At 32.6% G+C, this 17522-nt stretch overlaps 1 protein-coding gene, 2 non-coding genes and 1 pseudogene across 6 annotated transcripts; 1 reads left to right on the forward strand and 3 right to left on the reverse strand.

Annotated features, from left to right (window-relative positions):
* Positions 1-438: 438 nt before the first annotated feature.
* On the reverse strand, positions 439-2877 carry LOC100785950 (phosphoglycerate mutase-like protein AT74; annotated as a pseudogene).
* Positions 2878-2989: 112 nt separating this feature from the next.
* Positions 2990-3062, reverse strand: TRNAA-CGC (transfer RNA alanine (anticodon CGC)). The gene has a single exon. It is a non-coding gene; the product is annotated as a tRNA-Ala (tRNA).
* A 2876-nt stretch (positions 3063-5938) lies between these two features.
* On the forward strand, positions 5939-6020 carry TRNAS-UGA (transfer RNA serine (anticodon UGA)). Its single transcript has one exon. It is a non-coding gene; the product is annotated as a tRNA-Ser (tRNA).
* A 4067-nt stretch (positions 6021-10087) lies between these two features.
* On the reverse strand, positions 10088-14572 carry LOC100786465 (sugar transporter ERD6-like 5). 4 transcript variants are annotated; one of them, XM_003520773.5, is made up of 18 exons: positions 14118-14565; positions 13792-13854; positions 13608-13697; positions 13460-13519; positions 13323-13388; positions 13152-13217; positions 12957-13032; positions 12807-12871; positions 12544-12636; positions 12384-12461; positions 12218-12302; positions 12060-12103; positions 11881-11943; positions 11742-11801; positions 11595-11648; positions 10945-11004; positions 10747-10861; positions 10088-10627 (listed from the first exon to the last, which is right to left on the reverse strand). In XM_003520773.5, the coding sequence occupies exons 1-18, from the start codon at positions 14307-14309 to the stop codon at positions 10497-10499; spliced, it is 1461 nt and encodes a 486-aa protein (XP_003520821.1). In that variant the 5' UTR covers positions 14310-14565; the 3' UTR covers positions 10088-10496. The 4 variants fall into 4 exon arrangements, 3 of the variants coding, with proteins under 3 accessions (XP_003520821.1, XP_014629491.1, XP_014629490.1); XM_014774005.3 differs by having other exon boundaries at positions 14188-14246; XM_014774004.3 differs by lacking the exon at positions 13460-13519 and having other exon boundaries at positions 14118-14567.
* Positions 14573-17522: the final 2950 nt, after the last annotated feature.

Genomic DNA, 17522 nt, shown 5'->3' on the forward strand with positions numbered 1-17522 from the left:
CAATACATGTGAAGAGACGAGGCAATTAATTTTTACTTACTCTATTTGGAATTTCCATCGGAGTCAACCGGCCAAATTTATTTATTTAATTTTTTTAGTAAGTTTATTTAAATGTTACACTACTACTTTCTGTCTTTAGCATCAGTTTACTTTTAAAAGTAAATTCTATTTTCATGAAAAGTGTGATGTCCTTAGTGGAGATAGGTTGAGACGCTGAGGTCTTATAGTCTTCTGTGACTCGTTTGTTACCGTGGAAGTGGATCAAGTACAAGATAGAAAGAGTAGCTTTCTCATCATTTCTCATTTTGGACATGAAAAATACTAGTTAAGCGCTTATCAAAATTGAAATCAAAGACACACTTACTGCATGTTTGGTCACGCATCCATGATACTCTTTTTCACGTCCAACCTGAAAATTGAATAAGAAAGGATATTCTTAAATACAATGAATTAATGTTTTCTTAGCCCGAACGAAGTGATCAGTGGTGTACTGTAAAGGACACTAAATGAAATGGTAGTGTTTATGTTGTGCAAGTGTCACAAACTCACTCACTTGAATAGCTTTCTATCTCTCTCATCTCATGTTTGATTTGGAGGATGAAAATAGAGAGAATGAAAATAAAAGATAAATATTTGATTAAGTAGAATGTAAACGATGTGAAACTCACATAAAACCAACATTATTTCTCTCTTCCTCCCCTAAAACAAACACAGCTTTAGTCACACTATATACTTGTTGTACTTGCAATCCTCTGTTTTCTTGTCAAATAGCTTCTTGGTGTCTACCAAACATTTTCTATTTTTTACACCCCCCTTCTTCTCCACATCGTTTCTAGAGTATATCCAACATAAAAAAAGTACAAATTCAGAAGAAAATTCCACATCAATGATCTAGAATGAACTCCGATATTCACAAACATCAAGGATCACAAATCGAGTACAAACACGAGAAACACTCTGTATATTCGGGCTCTTCTAAATTCTGTCATGATGTAGGGTACAGGATGCATGAATTAAGCATCACACAAAGCACCCATTCCCTACAATTAAATTCCAATCTTATGATGATGAATGAATGGTTAGAACAGCTAACTAGCAAGGGACAACCTTTTATCACCTTATCCTTTTCCTTCCTTATTTTCCTCTGTTTAGGAAATGAAATTGTATTTTTTCAAAAAAGAAAGAAAGCAAGGAAAAAAAAACAACCTACTTTCTAGTAAATGTTAACTATGAATCCCAAACCCAGAAGCTAGCTTGACACACTATGAACATTCACTCAAAGAATCTGTCTCGTCATGTTTGTCCACATTCTCATCATCAGAGTCAGGAAGGTGATAAAAAAAAGCATCAAGGTACCAGGAATATTGATCATTCCAGTCACCCTTGCCGGCACTGGCTCGCCGTTTCTGATCAGCTACCATATCAGGAGAGAGCCCCCATTCAAGCAGTTCTTCGTCCGTGTGATGAACTGCCAAGCTGTATTCTCCAATCTCCACCACTCCCAACTGTATCACCCGGAACTCACCATTTCCAAAATTGTTCAGAAGCTCAAACTGTTCAACTGTCCACTTGAACCACTTCATAAGGAAAACACGAGATGCCAGCCCATGTGACACAATTATCAAATCCAGATCATCAGAAGGATGATGGTTAAGCCTGTTCATGTCAACGTCCCTCCACAGAGATTCAAGGAAACCTGCAAAACAAAACAAGACGTCTTAAATTAACAGCACAGAGATAAATAAAAATTTAACATAAATTAGTCAAATTTGCCAACATTAAATAAGCTAAAGCAGTGAAGAGAGAATCATTAGCAACACCAACTCATTCTATTAGCAATTCTAGCTAAAACCTCTGGTTTAATATTTTTGCTAGTTTAAACTCAAGTCCATTTGGTCAAGGATAGAAAGTAACTTTTCACAAGAGACATCCCTCTCCGAGTCAGACATATTACAGCATAATAAAGCTAAATGTTCTTGAGTTTTTTTCTTTTTAATACAGTGTTTGAACTTTGAACCAAAATTTTACTTAAGAAAATTTAGTCACAATCTGAACTAACAACACTATGTTAGTTTAAAATTTAATCTACAACAAATAAACATATAGCAGTCTTTTAAAATATGCATTATATTAGTAAAATTATTCAGTGAGTGAGGCACAACAACTCCAGACCAACTCATCTGTTACATTGTTTGGATTGATAAAATGGAGATGAAATACTTTCTTATTCCATTGTTTACCTTCAATTTTATTTTCCAATAATTTGAGTGCATCAAGAATATGATTCCATTTCATCTTAACAAAGAACTGAATTGGGTTATGTTCTAGGAGTAAATAGTCTATGTACTCAGAGTCTCAGACTGTCATCCAACATGGTTAAGTTAATAGACTTTTACATGCCTATCTTATAAGTCATACCTACCAACCATGATTTGATTTCTACACTAACGATTTACAGAAATTAAACTCATGTTCGTTCTATTCCAATCCATTTCATCTCTTTGAACACTAACTATTGCAATAATTGAAGGAAACGGAAAGAAAGCGCGTACTGGAAACGCGATCGAAGACGTCGGCGAAAGAAGAATCTTCCGAAGCGTTGGCGAGTTTCGTTGATGACCTGGAAATTGCACAAGTCCTGCTCTCGAATGCGGCACTCTTCCCTGACCCCAATTATCATAGCCAACTCAGGTGGGGTTTATCATATCATATTTATTAATTTATTATTATGCTTTGCTTTCCCACTCACATCTCTCTCTAATCTAATTACTAATTACTCATACATACGCAGAGCTGAGGCATCTTATTATATTGAACTCAATCAGAAATATTTTTGTATTCTGCATTCTGCAACTTCCCTCGAAGAAGAAGAAGAACTTATTCTACGAAGCAACAAAAATACTTAAGAAAAGTACAATCTTTAATATATTTGTTTTTACCAAGAGGCGGAGCCATATGGCCACTCTTGGCTTGGTGAAAAAATGAAAACTGGAGACGCGGGGAATCGAACCCCGTGCCTCTCGCATGCGAAGCGAGCGCTCTACCATATGAGCTACGTCCCCATGATGTTTGTGCTACGAAGATAACATATTACTATTTTAAATTATAAAGGCAGGATCTCAAACCCTACGACTGAGAGTATTTAGCTGTCAAAATTTTAAACCTTTTTTAATAATCAATCAAATTCGAAAAATATGGTTGAAACTAATTACTTATTATATTTTAAAACTTTACGTTTGCTTCAAGAAAGGTAAGTTATAAGAAGAATTTATAAGAAACTCTACACCAAAGAAAAATAAATAAGCACACGTTTCTTAGTTAACACATTTTATTCAGACTTAAGAATGAGTTTGATTGTGAAAAAATAGGAGAATAAGGAAGATAATTTTTAAAAAATATGTTACTTCCACACTTCTGTTACACTACTTTAATTTAAATAATTTTTCTCGTTTTATTATATTCTTTTCCATTCTACCAAATCAATTTTAAAAGTATTTTAAAACTGATTTTGATTTCGAATTCCTGAACATGTATTTACATTAAACAATTGAAGACAAAATTTAATTGTTATAATAAATTTATCTTTTTGAGCATAATTATCTTTAATAAAAATACACATGATCTCTAAAAAATAGTGTTTTGAAGTAATTTTACCTACAAGATATCTTTAGGTACACTTTCTAAGGCTCCTTTGTAAAATCCATGGCTTTAAAATTTATGCTCTCGATAAAAGCTTGTGGAAAATTGGTTTGAAGCTATAATAATCGATTATTTTATCTCATAATCAATTGTTTTGAACCAATCTGGTTTCTAGCATCCTCTGCCAAAGTTAATTTATCATTTTGTTGATAAAATATTCACCTGACTTTGAGTTAATCACGTTAACACAACTTGAAATTAAATTCATCTTGAACTTCAAACTTAACTAAATAATAATTAGTCGTTGAATCAAATTTTATTCATTTTCAATCCTAATAAACAATATTCTTGATAAAAAAAAGCTAAAAATTATTAAAAAACTTATTTATCGAATAGTTAAACAAAATTTTTAGTTATTAAAAAAACTAAAAATTACCTAAAACGACTTATCTAACATAAGTTTAGTCTCTTTTAAAATAAACAATAAGAATTAAAAGCAAATTATTCACATACTGTAAGAACAAAAATAAAAAATGAGTATATTATAATTAAAGATTAAACTAAAATAATAAGAAAAAAATAAATAAAAATAGAAATTTTACTAGAAATATTTTGGAAAAAAATTATAAGGACCCAAACAAAAAATGATAAATTTGAGTGATAAAAAATGCATTTAGGCCGTAAAATAAATTTAAAAAAAAAAGATAGATTAATATGTCATAACCCGCGAATTAAGTTATTCAGGTGCAGATAACCTGAAAAAAACGAGCCAACATTTTTATAACTTATCTAACTCGTGAGCCAAATTTGGCACAATCTAACTTGGAAAACAAATTTCTTGGAAGAAGGCAATTAGTGCGCAGACTATCTCTGTAAATTGGATCCTAATTTAGGAAGAATTAATACTCATTATCATGCAACATGTACATGATATTAGTGACTCATCCAAAAATTTTAGGTTGGATTTTTTTTCTTCCTTTATAATTATTCAAATATCTAATTTTTAATAAATAATAATTTTTTTAAATTATTATTTTTACACATAAAATTTAAACTAATTTTTATATTAAATGATAATAACCTTAATTGTTATTATACAAACACATAATTAATTTTAAGCTAATTATTACTTTAATAATTATAATAAAACAACAAACACCAAGGATCAACGATTTGGAAATGATGCCACAAACGCGTGCTTTGAAGCAATAAGTCGTGCGTAAATATTACTACACGAAAATCCTCTTATAGAAAGAAATATAAATAATTTTCTCAAGTGTAATGTATCTGACATATTTATTTTCGGAATTACACATCAGGCTAGCACATGGAATAATGAACTGGGCAAAACAGTTATATTTGAAGATGATTTTTTCAATATTTTCCCAGTGGACATTGAGATTAATATCATAAATAACAAGGTTTATGCTAATTTCGGTAATGGTATAAATAGTTTGAAGGCTTTCTACAACATTGAAGTTGCAGCAATGGTCCACTTAAAATACAGTGGAATAGGTACATTTAGAATGAAGTATAGAAATATATCTACTCCTCAAATGGCATTCAAGATTTTCCATTTTATCAAAATATCTAAAGAAGAACAAGTCTTTTACATTAAAGAAAATGCACCTTGATAATCACTCTTCAGTACGCTCTCTCTAAACACTCTTGATTAACTCCCAAACTCACATCCTAATATATTTGAAAATATAATAACAAACATTTTATGCTCAAGAAAACTCACTTTGACAATCATGTCCAGACACCTCTACCTATATCTGTCATATCAAACCTTCAACAGATCAATCACCCTTAAATACAAAGAAAAATTCATAAGCACTACTTGCACATGCTAATACTAGTAAAGTAAAAAAAAAATCATTAATAAAAAATTAATAATTAAAATTGTGATTATATATATTTATATCAATTATTAATTTTGTAAAAAGTTTATTTATGTTTAAATCTTAACTATTTCTTTTCTTGTAATATCTCAATCATTACTTTTTAAATTAATAATTGCAATTCTTTTTCTTCTAAAATGAACTCTTACTAAAACAAACAGAAAACCATAGTTATAACCGTGAACATGACAGAGATTATATAAAACAATTACTTACTTGACGTAAAAATAAATAATCACTTACGTTTTGCAAATGTATGCCACTAACTATAAGAAGACAATGAACAGCGGCCAATAGCACTATGCAGATTTTCAGTGGCCAAGGCTGAAGGGACACATTGGAGTAAACTGATTATAAATTTTAATTAATAAATGGAATGTAAATTTACCAACAAAGTCGATATGTCCGAGTGGTTAAGGAGACAGACTTGAAATCTGTTGGGCTTCGCCCGCGCAGGTTCGAACCCTGCTGTCGACGTTTTTACTGAAAACCACAAAGATTCTTCTTTTAATTTTTGCACTTTAATCGGGGATTGTGACGTTGTTGTTGTTGTTGTTGTTGTAAAAGAATAAAGCAATGTCTTGACATGCTTAATTCCTCAAGTTCTCGAAAATTTTCTTAGGTTGAGTCAGAGCGCACCCTTCTCTTGAAAAGATTTATAGTTACTGGAATCCCAATATCTTCTAATTGAGCAATCTATTAACTGATCCTTCATACTCATTTGATTTTTTTTTTCAGCTTTTCTTGCAAATGAAACAATTGATTCAACATTTCTTTTAAACATCTTTAGGGACAATCCTACAAGCTCCGACATCTTTGGTTGCAGTTGCAGACTCCAGCAACTTTGGTTGTTCCTGCCCTTTTCTTGTGAACATCCTCTCACAGTATTTAATTGCACTTGATTTTTCTTGCTTACCCATCAACTGAAACACGGTGTGTGTTTCCATGATACATCAATCACTTTTTTTCAACATTTTTAGGAATTTTAGGCGACGCATCCATTTGCTCCACTCATTGCACCTTCAGTTCCTGTTCTCCAATTGAAGCCATTTTTCTTCATATGAACATCAATCCGACACACGGTTGTGAGTGAACAATGCAAATTAGTCAAGTCAAAGAACAATCTAAATCGGAGATGAAAAAAATAAATAATCAATTCAAATCGTAGAGACTGAGAGGATTATGAGAAAACGTAGACTAGACTGAGAGGAGAGGTAAAGATTGGGAGTTTACAAATTAGAGAAGAGAACAACCTTTAGTTCACATGCATCGTCATCCCAAGATAGTAGTGGCAGTGCAACACGAAGGTTCAACGGTTGCAAATAAAGGAGAAATTATTAGTGAAAGGGAAGAAAAGATTTGCAACTGGAGAGACAAGTGTTTTTCGAACATGAAGAAAATAGGTCAAAAGGTTTCGGCCCGCTTTGTCGTGCTAGGGATTAATGATCTCATGATTGCGTGTGGAATATCGCTATTCAACTTCAATCTTAATTGGTAAGGATCCTAGGCAGACTTTGATTCATAGTATCATGATTCCACACGGTAAACCATGATCTTGATGATAATAATACTAGTATTAAGAGAATAAGAAAACTTTGAAAATATAAGATTGATGAAGTCCTTAATAGAAAAAAAAAGTGTGAGTTTGATCTCCATCTCATAAAAACTAACAAATTAATATTTAATTTTTATCCATAAAAAAATATTGAGAGAAATTTAGCTAATTTTAATAATCTTAAAAATTTGATGAAATCCAGGACATAGTAGTATATATAATATAATATGTTCTTGATGTCTAACGTAAAACTTCAAAACTTGGTAAATACAAATCTCTCATTCTTCACTTCCGCCGCACAACCTCTCTCTATCTAGCTCTCTATTCACACGTACTGCTTAAGAATACAAAAACGCAGTAAAATAGTTACATGTCGTTTTCCCGTAAGGAAACAACACCGCATGCAGCCATGCACGGTGGGTGCATGCAGTGCAGTGCAGCGCAGCGCAGCATCCTCAAACCTTTGTTCTGTTCTGTTCTGCCAAAATTAGCATTTGGCAGTGCAACATTTCACATTAGTTTCACACGTACGAATCCAGACAACAGAGAAGGCACAATTTTCCAACGTTGAAATCATTCATTCATGCATGTCCCTTTCCGTTCAAAACCTGGCCGCCACGTGTCCCTCCCACTCACACAATGCTAATTCCACACATTCGCAGGTTTCCATGAACATTATGATGGTGATGTTGCTTCACCATTTCGTGACACCTCTTTAACCCTTCACTCCCTCCCACACCACGCAACTTCCACTCCTCAACCCTCTTTTCTTCTTCTTCTTCTTCTACTTCTTCTTCTTCTTCTTCTTCTTCTTCTAGATCTGGCACCAGGTGCAATGTCAAGCGTCCGTTATGCCTCGAAGCATGCAGAATCTCTGATCGCTGTATTCTCACTTCCGTCAACTGTAACCTCCCGTCTCTCCTCACCGGCCGGAGATAAAAACTCGGTTTACCGTTCCGGTTCAACGACGACAGCGGCGGCGGAGGAAACGACTGCACTTTCCCTCTCCCCTCCGCCTTCATCGTCCTCCTCCGCCAAATCTCATCGTCGTAATTATCTTTCTGGTCGCTGCAATTATTATCGTTGTTGTTGTGAATTTCGTCGGAGCTTTCAAAGCCTAGACTCTCGGTGCAAGACGCCAACCCAGTAACGACGTTGTGGAGTGATCCAGTATTATTCACTCTCTTCCAGCTCGGTGGAGGAGTGTTGAGCCTCAACATGGCGGATTCCAGAACATTGGGAGGCCTACAGGCCTCCCTGGTGGCAAGGCCCAGGCCCAAGACGGGGTGGTGGTGGTAACGGTGGTGGTGACACTTGTCAGTGTTGGTGGTGTTCCTCTTGAACAATTTGATCATTGCAGGGAGGACTATTGAGAAAAGAAAAGGTTGATATAAAGAGAAGATGGTAGCTGTTGTGCTTGTCATGAAATAATAATAATTTTGAAAGGAAGAGAAGAAGAGAAGGGAAGGTATTTATGCGAGAGTGCCAACGAAACAAAAACCAAAAGGGGTTTGAGACTATGAGCTGGAGTCCCTCATGGAGCAAACGGTGCCGGGTCCCACGATGGACCCCGCTCAATTAGCTTTTTTATTTGTGGGTTTAATTTGCTTTCTTATATGCACAATGCTACCATGGCATGACTCCACATACTACAGTTTCAGGATCAAGATATTAATTATGCGTTGACCGGATATTATCAAATGGATAAACGTTGGTTTTAATGGGGATTTTTATCTTTTTCTTCTTCTTCATTCATTTGTTTCCCTATTTTTATGATCTTTAATTATCTACACGTTTTAATCAAATTTATTGAATTTTAAGAAATTCTTTTAAAATAGCAATAATAATTAAGAACACACATTTCATGATTCTTTCTCAATCAAAACCTCTTTCTATATTAATAAGATAATCTTAGTAGTTCTTCACATGCAAAAGATAAAAAATCAAATATAACGACTGAATATATTAGAGATTATAATCTATTTATAATTTGATAAACTAATAGGGTTCTCATTATCTTCTAATGTTAAATTCATATCATTTGATTTAAATATTTAATAAACTCACTTAATTTAATCACATAAAATAAAAACACACTAATGATAAATAACTAATATAATTATATTATAATATTAGTCCATGTTAAATCCATATCATTTGATTTAAATATCTAATAAACTCACTTAATTTAATCACATAAAATAAAAACACACTAATAATAAATAACTAATATAATTATATTATAATATTAGTCCACATTAATTATTAGAATATAAAATTCTAACAAAATTAAGATGGAATAGATGCTTGAAGATTTTGACCCGGGGTTAAAACAAAAATGAAAATGGAGTTTTATTTTGGATATTCTCGTGTCATTCTTTGACCATCCATAACAAAAATAGAGGGAAAAACTGATTTTCAAGTTGACCACAGTTTAATTTTAGAAATTAGTGGATGAGGTGCACTTATATTAAGCATGCCTCTTCCAATACATGTTTGCGCACGTTTTTCTTACTCCCAGTTCAGCGGAATGGATAAACAAGGAGGTAATTATAATTGATTAGTTTTACTTTTACAGGGGAAACGGAAAAGTTAGTAGTATTTTTTATTTTTTTAACAAAGTTATATTATTTCTACCCAAAAAGATGCTACGAGCAGAGACACCTGGATCCATTAAATAGTGTTTTATATATTTATTAAATAAGATAGATTATAAAAGTTTGATTAAATTTATAGTAGTCGTTATGCATTACAATCATTTCCATTTTCCAGCGCAGTTCTTATTTGAAAAAATAGTTTACAAATCACACTTATAAAAAAGATGTGATAACATGATATGTTCATCCGATGTATATAATAGAAAATGACTTAAATGATTGCATTATAATTCTGCCTTTATAATTATTCTGCACATCTAATACTATGCCTTTTATTGGGATTGCTTGTGCTGGAATTAAGATCGAGATATCGTGAATACTATAAAGAATGATTTTGAGAGGAATCAAGGAAAACTTTCAAAAAGGATGTATTTCTGCACGTAAGGGTAAAGGATGTGCCAACTAGCGCATTGCACACATGTATTGCTCTCGTGACGAAATTCATCGCTCACAAGCAATTTCTGGCAATTCAGTTTTTAATCAATATAAATTGTCCAAATTCCCCCTTCCAATTTAATTTATTTTTAGCAACTACATCAAGGAACTGATATTGAAATGCTCTTGAATGAGGGACCATAATGATCAAATCTAGGAGCACAGGTTCAACTAAACACATTCTGCATCATAAACGCGATCAATCTTGTTCCGTAAAATCTTTAATTCATCATCCATCATCTGGCACTTAGGAATTTGTTAATGGATTAATTATTCATGCAATTCTGCTACAGGATCATGCCAATTTCATGTCTTTGTTGAATATGGATTCAGAGATGCTTGAACTTCTTCTAGAGTTCGCCCCTTCGTCTCTGGTACTAGTTTTGCCACGAATAGAATGGTGAAGCCACATATGCTAGAGAATATGAAAAAGGTTCCTGGCCAAACATAAATGAATTTTTGTTTTCTTCATTTTTTGTCCTTTTTGCCTTCTTTTTTGAGGGAGGAGTAAGTATTATCACAAGGAGTTGAGACTTGAGAGTAAATGCGAACCTACCCGCGGAACTCCAACTCATGAGGAAGTTAAAAGCATATGATACAATCCAAGAACACAACCAGCTAACCAAAGTCACAAGACTTCCAGCAGAGCCCTTCACATTAATGGGAAATATCTGGGGGGAAAAAACCATAATTCAGTCAAACCAAGGACTTCTTATGATCCAATTTTTATTTCATATATATGTTCAGAAACTACCTCAGACATTATAACCCAGGGGATTCCCCCCATGCCAAGAGAGAATGATCCTGTATATACCTGATCGTCACAAAAACTGATGAAATTAGTTCTCAGATCAAACAGCTATATGTGATTTTTTTTTCAATATTTTGAATATTCTTCATTAAAAATATAATGCTAATTAGGAAGGAAAAAAAAATGTCATTAAGAGTATATGACAATTGACAGTGAAGGACTAAAGAACTAGATATAAATTTTATCCTTATCTCATTTGTATGTTAATTGGTTTGAATGACAACATGAATCAAATCTTATCATAAACCTTTTAACTTCATAGGCACCATGCAAATCCTAAAACCAAATCTATCTCATAAAAGTAAATATAAGTTTAATGAAGTGAAAAGATCAGATGTTCTAAAAAGAATTTAAGAACTTTGTTATCTACTCTAGAAGTACTTGATCTTCTGTGATCTTATTATTAACTAGGCAATTGAGGCAAAAAATAAGGTAATAGTTGACCATCCCTCTTTCGAATTCATAAAACAAAGTACTGAATTTGAATATATGTTTTGTTATTATCCAATTAAATGCACATGATTGCACTCTGTAGTCAAAGATTCAAATAATGGTGCATTATTGCATAAGCATTGCCATTGCAAAATCGTTACCAGTACACCAGCAAGCGCGAGAATGGGACTTCCTTCCTTCCATTTATGTAGGTCCTGCATAAGGCAAGCTCAATTAATTGATTAATTAGAAATAACTAATGTGAAAGAAAAAATCCGTAGTGGAGCAGATTTTGTTATGCAAAGAACCTGTAAGGTGAATGATAGGGCTGCAAGGAAGCATCCTAAGCATGTTCCCGATGCAGAGATCTGCATAAAAGTGAACATTTTGGATTCAGATTTTATTGAACAGCACAAGAAAGAAGAAGCAAAAGCTTAACCTTTTTACCAGCAGAAGTGGTCGTCTCCCAGATTTATCCATCAAAAGTACTCCCAAAGCTGTCATTGGGATCTATAAAGACAGAAATGACTGAATAGAAGTGAAGAGAAGACTCGCCAAAAAAAGTGGCATCTATCTCATTTTATACAACATTAAGAAGACGGAAGCAAATAAATTGTATGAAGAACCTGAACAGCAACCATTGCTATCATTCCAATACTTCCCGAAAACCCTGTGATGGATAAGAATTTTTTGCCTCTAAGACAATCGTGTTATAAATTTAACATTCAGGTAGTCATCTTCCTTATGTGCCATATGTTAAAAGCATAAAAAAATCTGCATGTACCAGCAGAGATGAATATAGAACTTGCATAAAAAGCAATGCCGTTAACCCCTCCAAACTGTTGTAGTATCATCAGACCAACTCCTACCTAACAAAGTAATTAAATACCATAAGAATCTGTCAAAGAATATTATAGGCTGCATGAAAGGGGATATCTTAGAAAGCTCACAGTAAGTGACTTCAAATACTGCAATTGAAATAAGCCAATAATGCTTTCTGTTTCCCTCTGAAGGGCTTCTGTAAAATCCTAAAAAAAAAGTACAACATAAAATACAGATTCACTCCTTTCCACAAGTTAACCTTCTAATGAAAAAACTATATATATATACTCTAATTTCAGTGGCCTCTTGAGAAACATCAGCATTTTTTCCTCTAAGGCGCTGTAATACAGATTCACTCCTTTCCCAGTGACCAAATTTTGCCTGCAGAAGATTGCCACTATCACTTGTGATATGTTTGTCTAATGACATGTCTTGATTCCAATTATTTGAAAAAAGTGATGAAAAATCTCAGTTGCTTGTGTGAATTGTGTCCAACAGACCAACACAAAATATCCCAAAAAATAAACCTACAGCAGCCATGGACAACTCACCAGCCACCTAGGAGACTCAGGAATGAAGAATAGACCCAAAAGTTGCACAATACATGGAATAATTCCTGTGATAAAAAAAAAAAGACGTGAGTGACGCAACTTTCTTTTAATTTCATTTTGTTTGGAGAATACCCGAAAGAAGAACATTACCTAATAGAGCCAAAATCCGCCAATTCAAGAATGCTCCAACAAGATAAGTTAATGATACCCCGCAACAAATCATTAACTGTCAAAGTAAACTCCAAATAGGGATTTAAAATGAACCTATTCGTGAAATATGTAAATCGACATAAGTGGTACATGCAATGAGAGTAAAACGATACTCAGAACACATCATTGGTTTACCTGATGAACCGTGGTGAATCCCCCTCGAAGATTCTTGGGTGTTATTTCAGCTATATAAATAGGTACCTATTATGGAATTAAAGAGAAGACAACTAGGCATTTGTATTTCTTTCGAGTGACTGAATATCTTTGGAACTACAATTATAAGAAACTAAGAATCACAGCAATTACCACATAGGATAGAAGGCCCATCCCACATCCCACAAACAATCTTCCAACATAAAGCCACCAACCAACCTTCAATTCAAACAAGCACCAAGTGTCAAATATCAGCTACTAAACTCCATTCAGTCGAAGAAGTAGTAAACCTTTGCGAATGCTATGGCAAGCCATCCCAAGATGCAGAATACTTCAGAGAACCCCATAGCCTGCTTTCCAAAATGCACCATAATCGAAGATTGAAATAATAAGAAAGGAAATTTTCATTTCAAAATACACAAAATTGGATAAACTTACTGTTCGTCGACCTGCATAATCCGCTATTCTACCACTTATAATGGCACCTATCATTGCTCCAATTGTCAGTATTGATCCAAAAAGTGAATACTGCATAAAACAAGGCCAATAGAAAAGCCTCAAATGCTTCTCTCATTAGTTCAATGTTTAATACATGACAAAGGTTGTGTTTCAAAGTTCAAACCTCGGCCACACCAACATTGAGATCATCCATGATTCCAGTCTGAGCAGGAGATGAATATCCCACCTGCAAAAATCACACAGTTCTAGTGGTGATTCTGAATTCTGATAAACAAATATGCTAGCAACACACTATCTAACACAATCTTTATTATTAGTCGAAATTTATTAGAAATCACAAAAAAGTTTAGATCTCACTTCTTATTTAATGAGTCTCACTTATGATTTTGTAGTTTCTAATAAATTTTAACTAATAATAGAGTGAGTTAGAAGAAGTGTATTATAGAGTGTTTTGTTGGAACATCTAAACCAAAACATGTGAGAACTTACAGCCGACCCAAAAACGTAAGAACCAGAGACAGCAACAAGAGTGGTAAGTATAAGAATAGGTGGTACCGACCAAGTTTCTTTCTGCCTCTTTTCCTCATAGTCATTGCCATGGTTGCCACCATACCCTTGTGCTCCTATGGGAAGCAGAGGACTTGAAAATTCACTTGGTTCTGTGCTTTTAGTTTCGTCCATGATTACCCCGCAAGTAGAACAAGGAGCCACACAGTTTTTTAAGATTGTGTATGAGAGTTAATGGATCTATAAAGAGTATTGCGATGTGTTGTACAAATATGACAAGTGAGGACGATAGTGTTGGAGACAAGTCATGTGTCTTGCTGACTTTAGATACTGAGTTTGTTGTTTTGAACTTGGATTCAATGAAGATACCGTGAGATGGTTTTTGTTACTGGGTGGGCATGCGTAATCTGAAACGATTGGCATAAATTTTTTTAGGATGTGTCATCATAAGCTTGCACAAAAGGCCAAGAGCTCCAACCTGTGGCAGTGGCATCATGAAGGGTGGACAACGACAACTTGGCACTTGGCAGTATTATACGTTTTCTTGCATGTGATGAATGATGAAGTAACTTAGGATATTTTTGTCTATACCACTGGAATTCTCCAATGGAGATAAACCCGATTAATTCATGTATAATGGACGGCAAAACTCTTCTTTTAAGTATTTAAGAACTCCAATCAAAACCTTTAGTTAAGTTAACAATCTCAAATCTCACCTCAGTTGATCTAGATACTTGATAGTTGTGTGGTGCTATTTAATTATTTTCAACCCAATGTACCATTGCATTATTTCTTTTCCACGGTATTAAAATGTTACTTTAATTCTATTTCTACTATTGTATAATTTTTTTGTTGAACCCGAAAGAGAGAGTCAAGGACTAATCTTTCCTAACATATTTTCATACACTTAAATATGGAAATGAAACTCTTAACCACATACTTAAAACAAGATTATTTATTAATTACACCAAGTTATTATACTATTATAAATAATTAATACAATACATTTCATAATATATCAAAAAAAATCTAAAAAGCACTTTATGATTGAGAAATCATATTCAATAAGATTGTACAATTTTTATTGCAATCATCGAAATAGGAAGAAAGTATAAGAGAAATGTAAAGATAAGATGAGAGATAAATAAAATAATGTTGTAAAAATGTAAAAAAATAATATATATATATATATATATATATATATATATATATATATATATATATATATATACCATTCTTATGCATACAATTAGGGGTGAGAATAGGCTAGACCGGCCTATAGGGACCTACGACCTGGTCTACATAAAGTCTGGCATGGCCTGGCTTATTTAATTAAAAGGCTAGGCTCAGACTTTTTTAAAAGCCTATTAAATTAAATAGGTAAGATGAGAGATAAATAAAATAATGTTGTAAAAATGTAAAAAAATAATATATATATATATATATATATATATATATATATATATATATATATATATATATATATATTATTTTTTGGGTATAATTAATATTATTTTTTAAAAAAAACTAGCAGATTCCATTCCTATAATTAAGTAAAATTTTAGTTACAAGGTGTGAGTCTCTTTATATTTCTCATTATTTTTATTAGTTTTCTTATTTCTGTTAATAATTCATTTTTCTATTCCTATTAGGTTTCCTTTTTCTTTTATTACGTTACTATATTCTAGAGCAAATAAAAATCATATCCTACGTTCCTATACAAAAATCATATCTTATCATATCCTATTACGTACCTATACAAAAATCATATCTTATCTTATCCTATTACGTTCATATACAAAAATCATATCCTATCATATCTTATCTTATGGTGAATATGGAGAAGCTAATGATGAAATGACGTTACTATTAATTTTATTGCTAGATATTTTATGCACTGATCAAATAGAATGAAGATGTAGGCTTTATTTTTTTGTTGTAATAATTAATATGTTGGTTTCATAGACTTGGATGATACTACCTCAAGTATGAGGTTTTCTTTTGTTTTAGATTATTTTATATCATTTGGTGATTTCTGTTTATATTATTAATATATTTTTAGGATTACCAACTAAATTAACGTTAGATTAAAAATTAAGGCAAATTATATATTAAGGCCTTGTTTAGCCTATTATAGAAGGTGTGTTATTTTTTTTTGGTAAAAATAACTAGGAATATTAAAGATTTAATGTGAAGAAGATTTTTAAATAGGTTACCAGGCCAAGCTAGACTTTTAAAAAGGTCAAGCCGAGCCAAAATAAAAGCCTTTGATAGGTTATAGGCTAGGCTCAGGCCTCAAAAATTAATCGTAGGCTAGACTCAGGCCTATTCCCACCACTACATACAATACAATAACTACTGTTGCTTGTTGATTGTTATTTCCTTTCAGATTTGCGTATTCGAAGCACGCCCTTGTTCTGAATAACTGGGTTAGGCTTTAAAAGATCTGAGCTTAGCCTACAATGAATTTTTGAGACTTGAGTCTGTCTTATAACCTATCAAAGGTTTTTATTATAGTTTGGTGTCACCTTTTTAAAAGTCTGCATGATCGTCTTTTTAAAAGCCTTCGACATATGACTCACACCTAAATTATAATTAAAGTCTTACAGGAATGGAAGTTATGGAGCAGAAATGTGTAATCAAAGTCTTAGTTTAAAAAAAATAATTAATTGTAACCAAAAAATAATATAAGTATATATTGGTACCAAAAAATAATATAATTATATATACATATATAGGCCGGTCTATCAGGCTTATAAGACTTATTAATAAGCCTAAGCCTGATCTATTTAATTCAATAGACTTTTAAAAAAGTCTGAGTCTAACATTTTAATTAAATAGGTTAGTCCAGGTCAGACTTTATGTAGATCAGGTCGTAGGCTCCTGTAGGCCGACTTGACCTATTCTCACCCCTATCAACAACGGAACAAGACCTTAAAGATCTGAGGGATAATTATTGAGAGAAGTTTTATTGTTTTAAGTAGAAGGAACTAGGGGTAACTATGAGTAGGTCTTGGTGGAGTATTCTCCGTACCTAAATTTGAAGAAAAAAAAAATACTTGTATCTGGTTGTCAACTTCAATACTCATTCATGTATTTACTTAAACTTTAAATCAATAAAATGTAGTATTAATTAAAAAATTACAACAACTAAATAACTAAAAAATTATCCAAACATCACCTTATAACATTAGTAATATAATCATTCTTAAAGTTGTTGAGTATATATATGTGTGTTTTAATTAATTAAGGAATTTGTTAATTTATATTCACTTATTTTTTATAATAAGTAAATTATTAAATCATAATTATAAATTTTCTTAAAATATACTTAATGTGATTTATTTCTTCTAAAAAATAAGGTGTATGTTAGCAAGTATATATAGA

The sequence above is a fragment of the Glycine max genome, chromosome 3, assembly GCF_000004515.6.
Source record: "Glycine max cultivar Williams 82 chromosome 3, Glycine_max_v4.0, whole genome shotgun sequence".
NCBI lineage: Eukaryota > Viridiplantae > Streptophyta > Magnoliopsida > Fabales > Fabaceae > Glycine > Glycine max.

What these genes read in the sequence shown, in the direction of transcription:
- LOC100786465 (XM_003520773.5), bottom strand. Translation starts at nt 14,309, where the DNA reads ATGGACGAAACTAAAAGCACAGAACCAAGTGAATTTTCAAGTCCTCTG. An exon ending in AGTATTTGAAGTCACTTACT is followed by an intron (nt 12,303 to 12,383) that starts GTGAGCTTTCTA and finishes TTACTTTGTTAG; the next exon opens with GTAGGAGTTGGTCTGATGAT. An exon ending in TTCTATATTCATCTCTGCTG is followed by an intron (nt 12,104 to 12,217) that starts GTACATGCAGAT and finishes TATCCATCACAG; the next exon opens with GGTTTTCGGGAAGTATTGGA.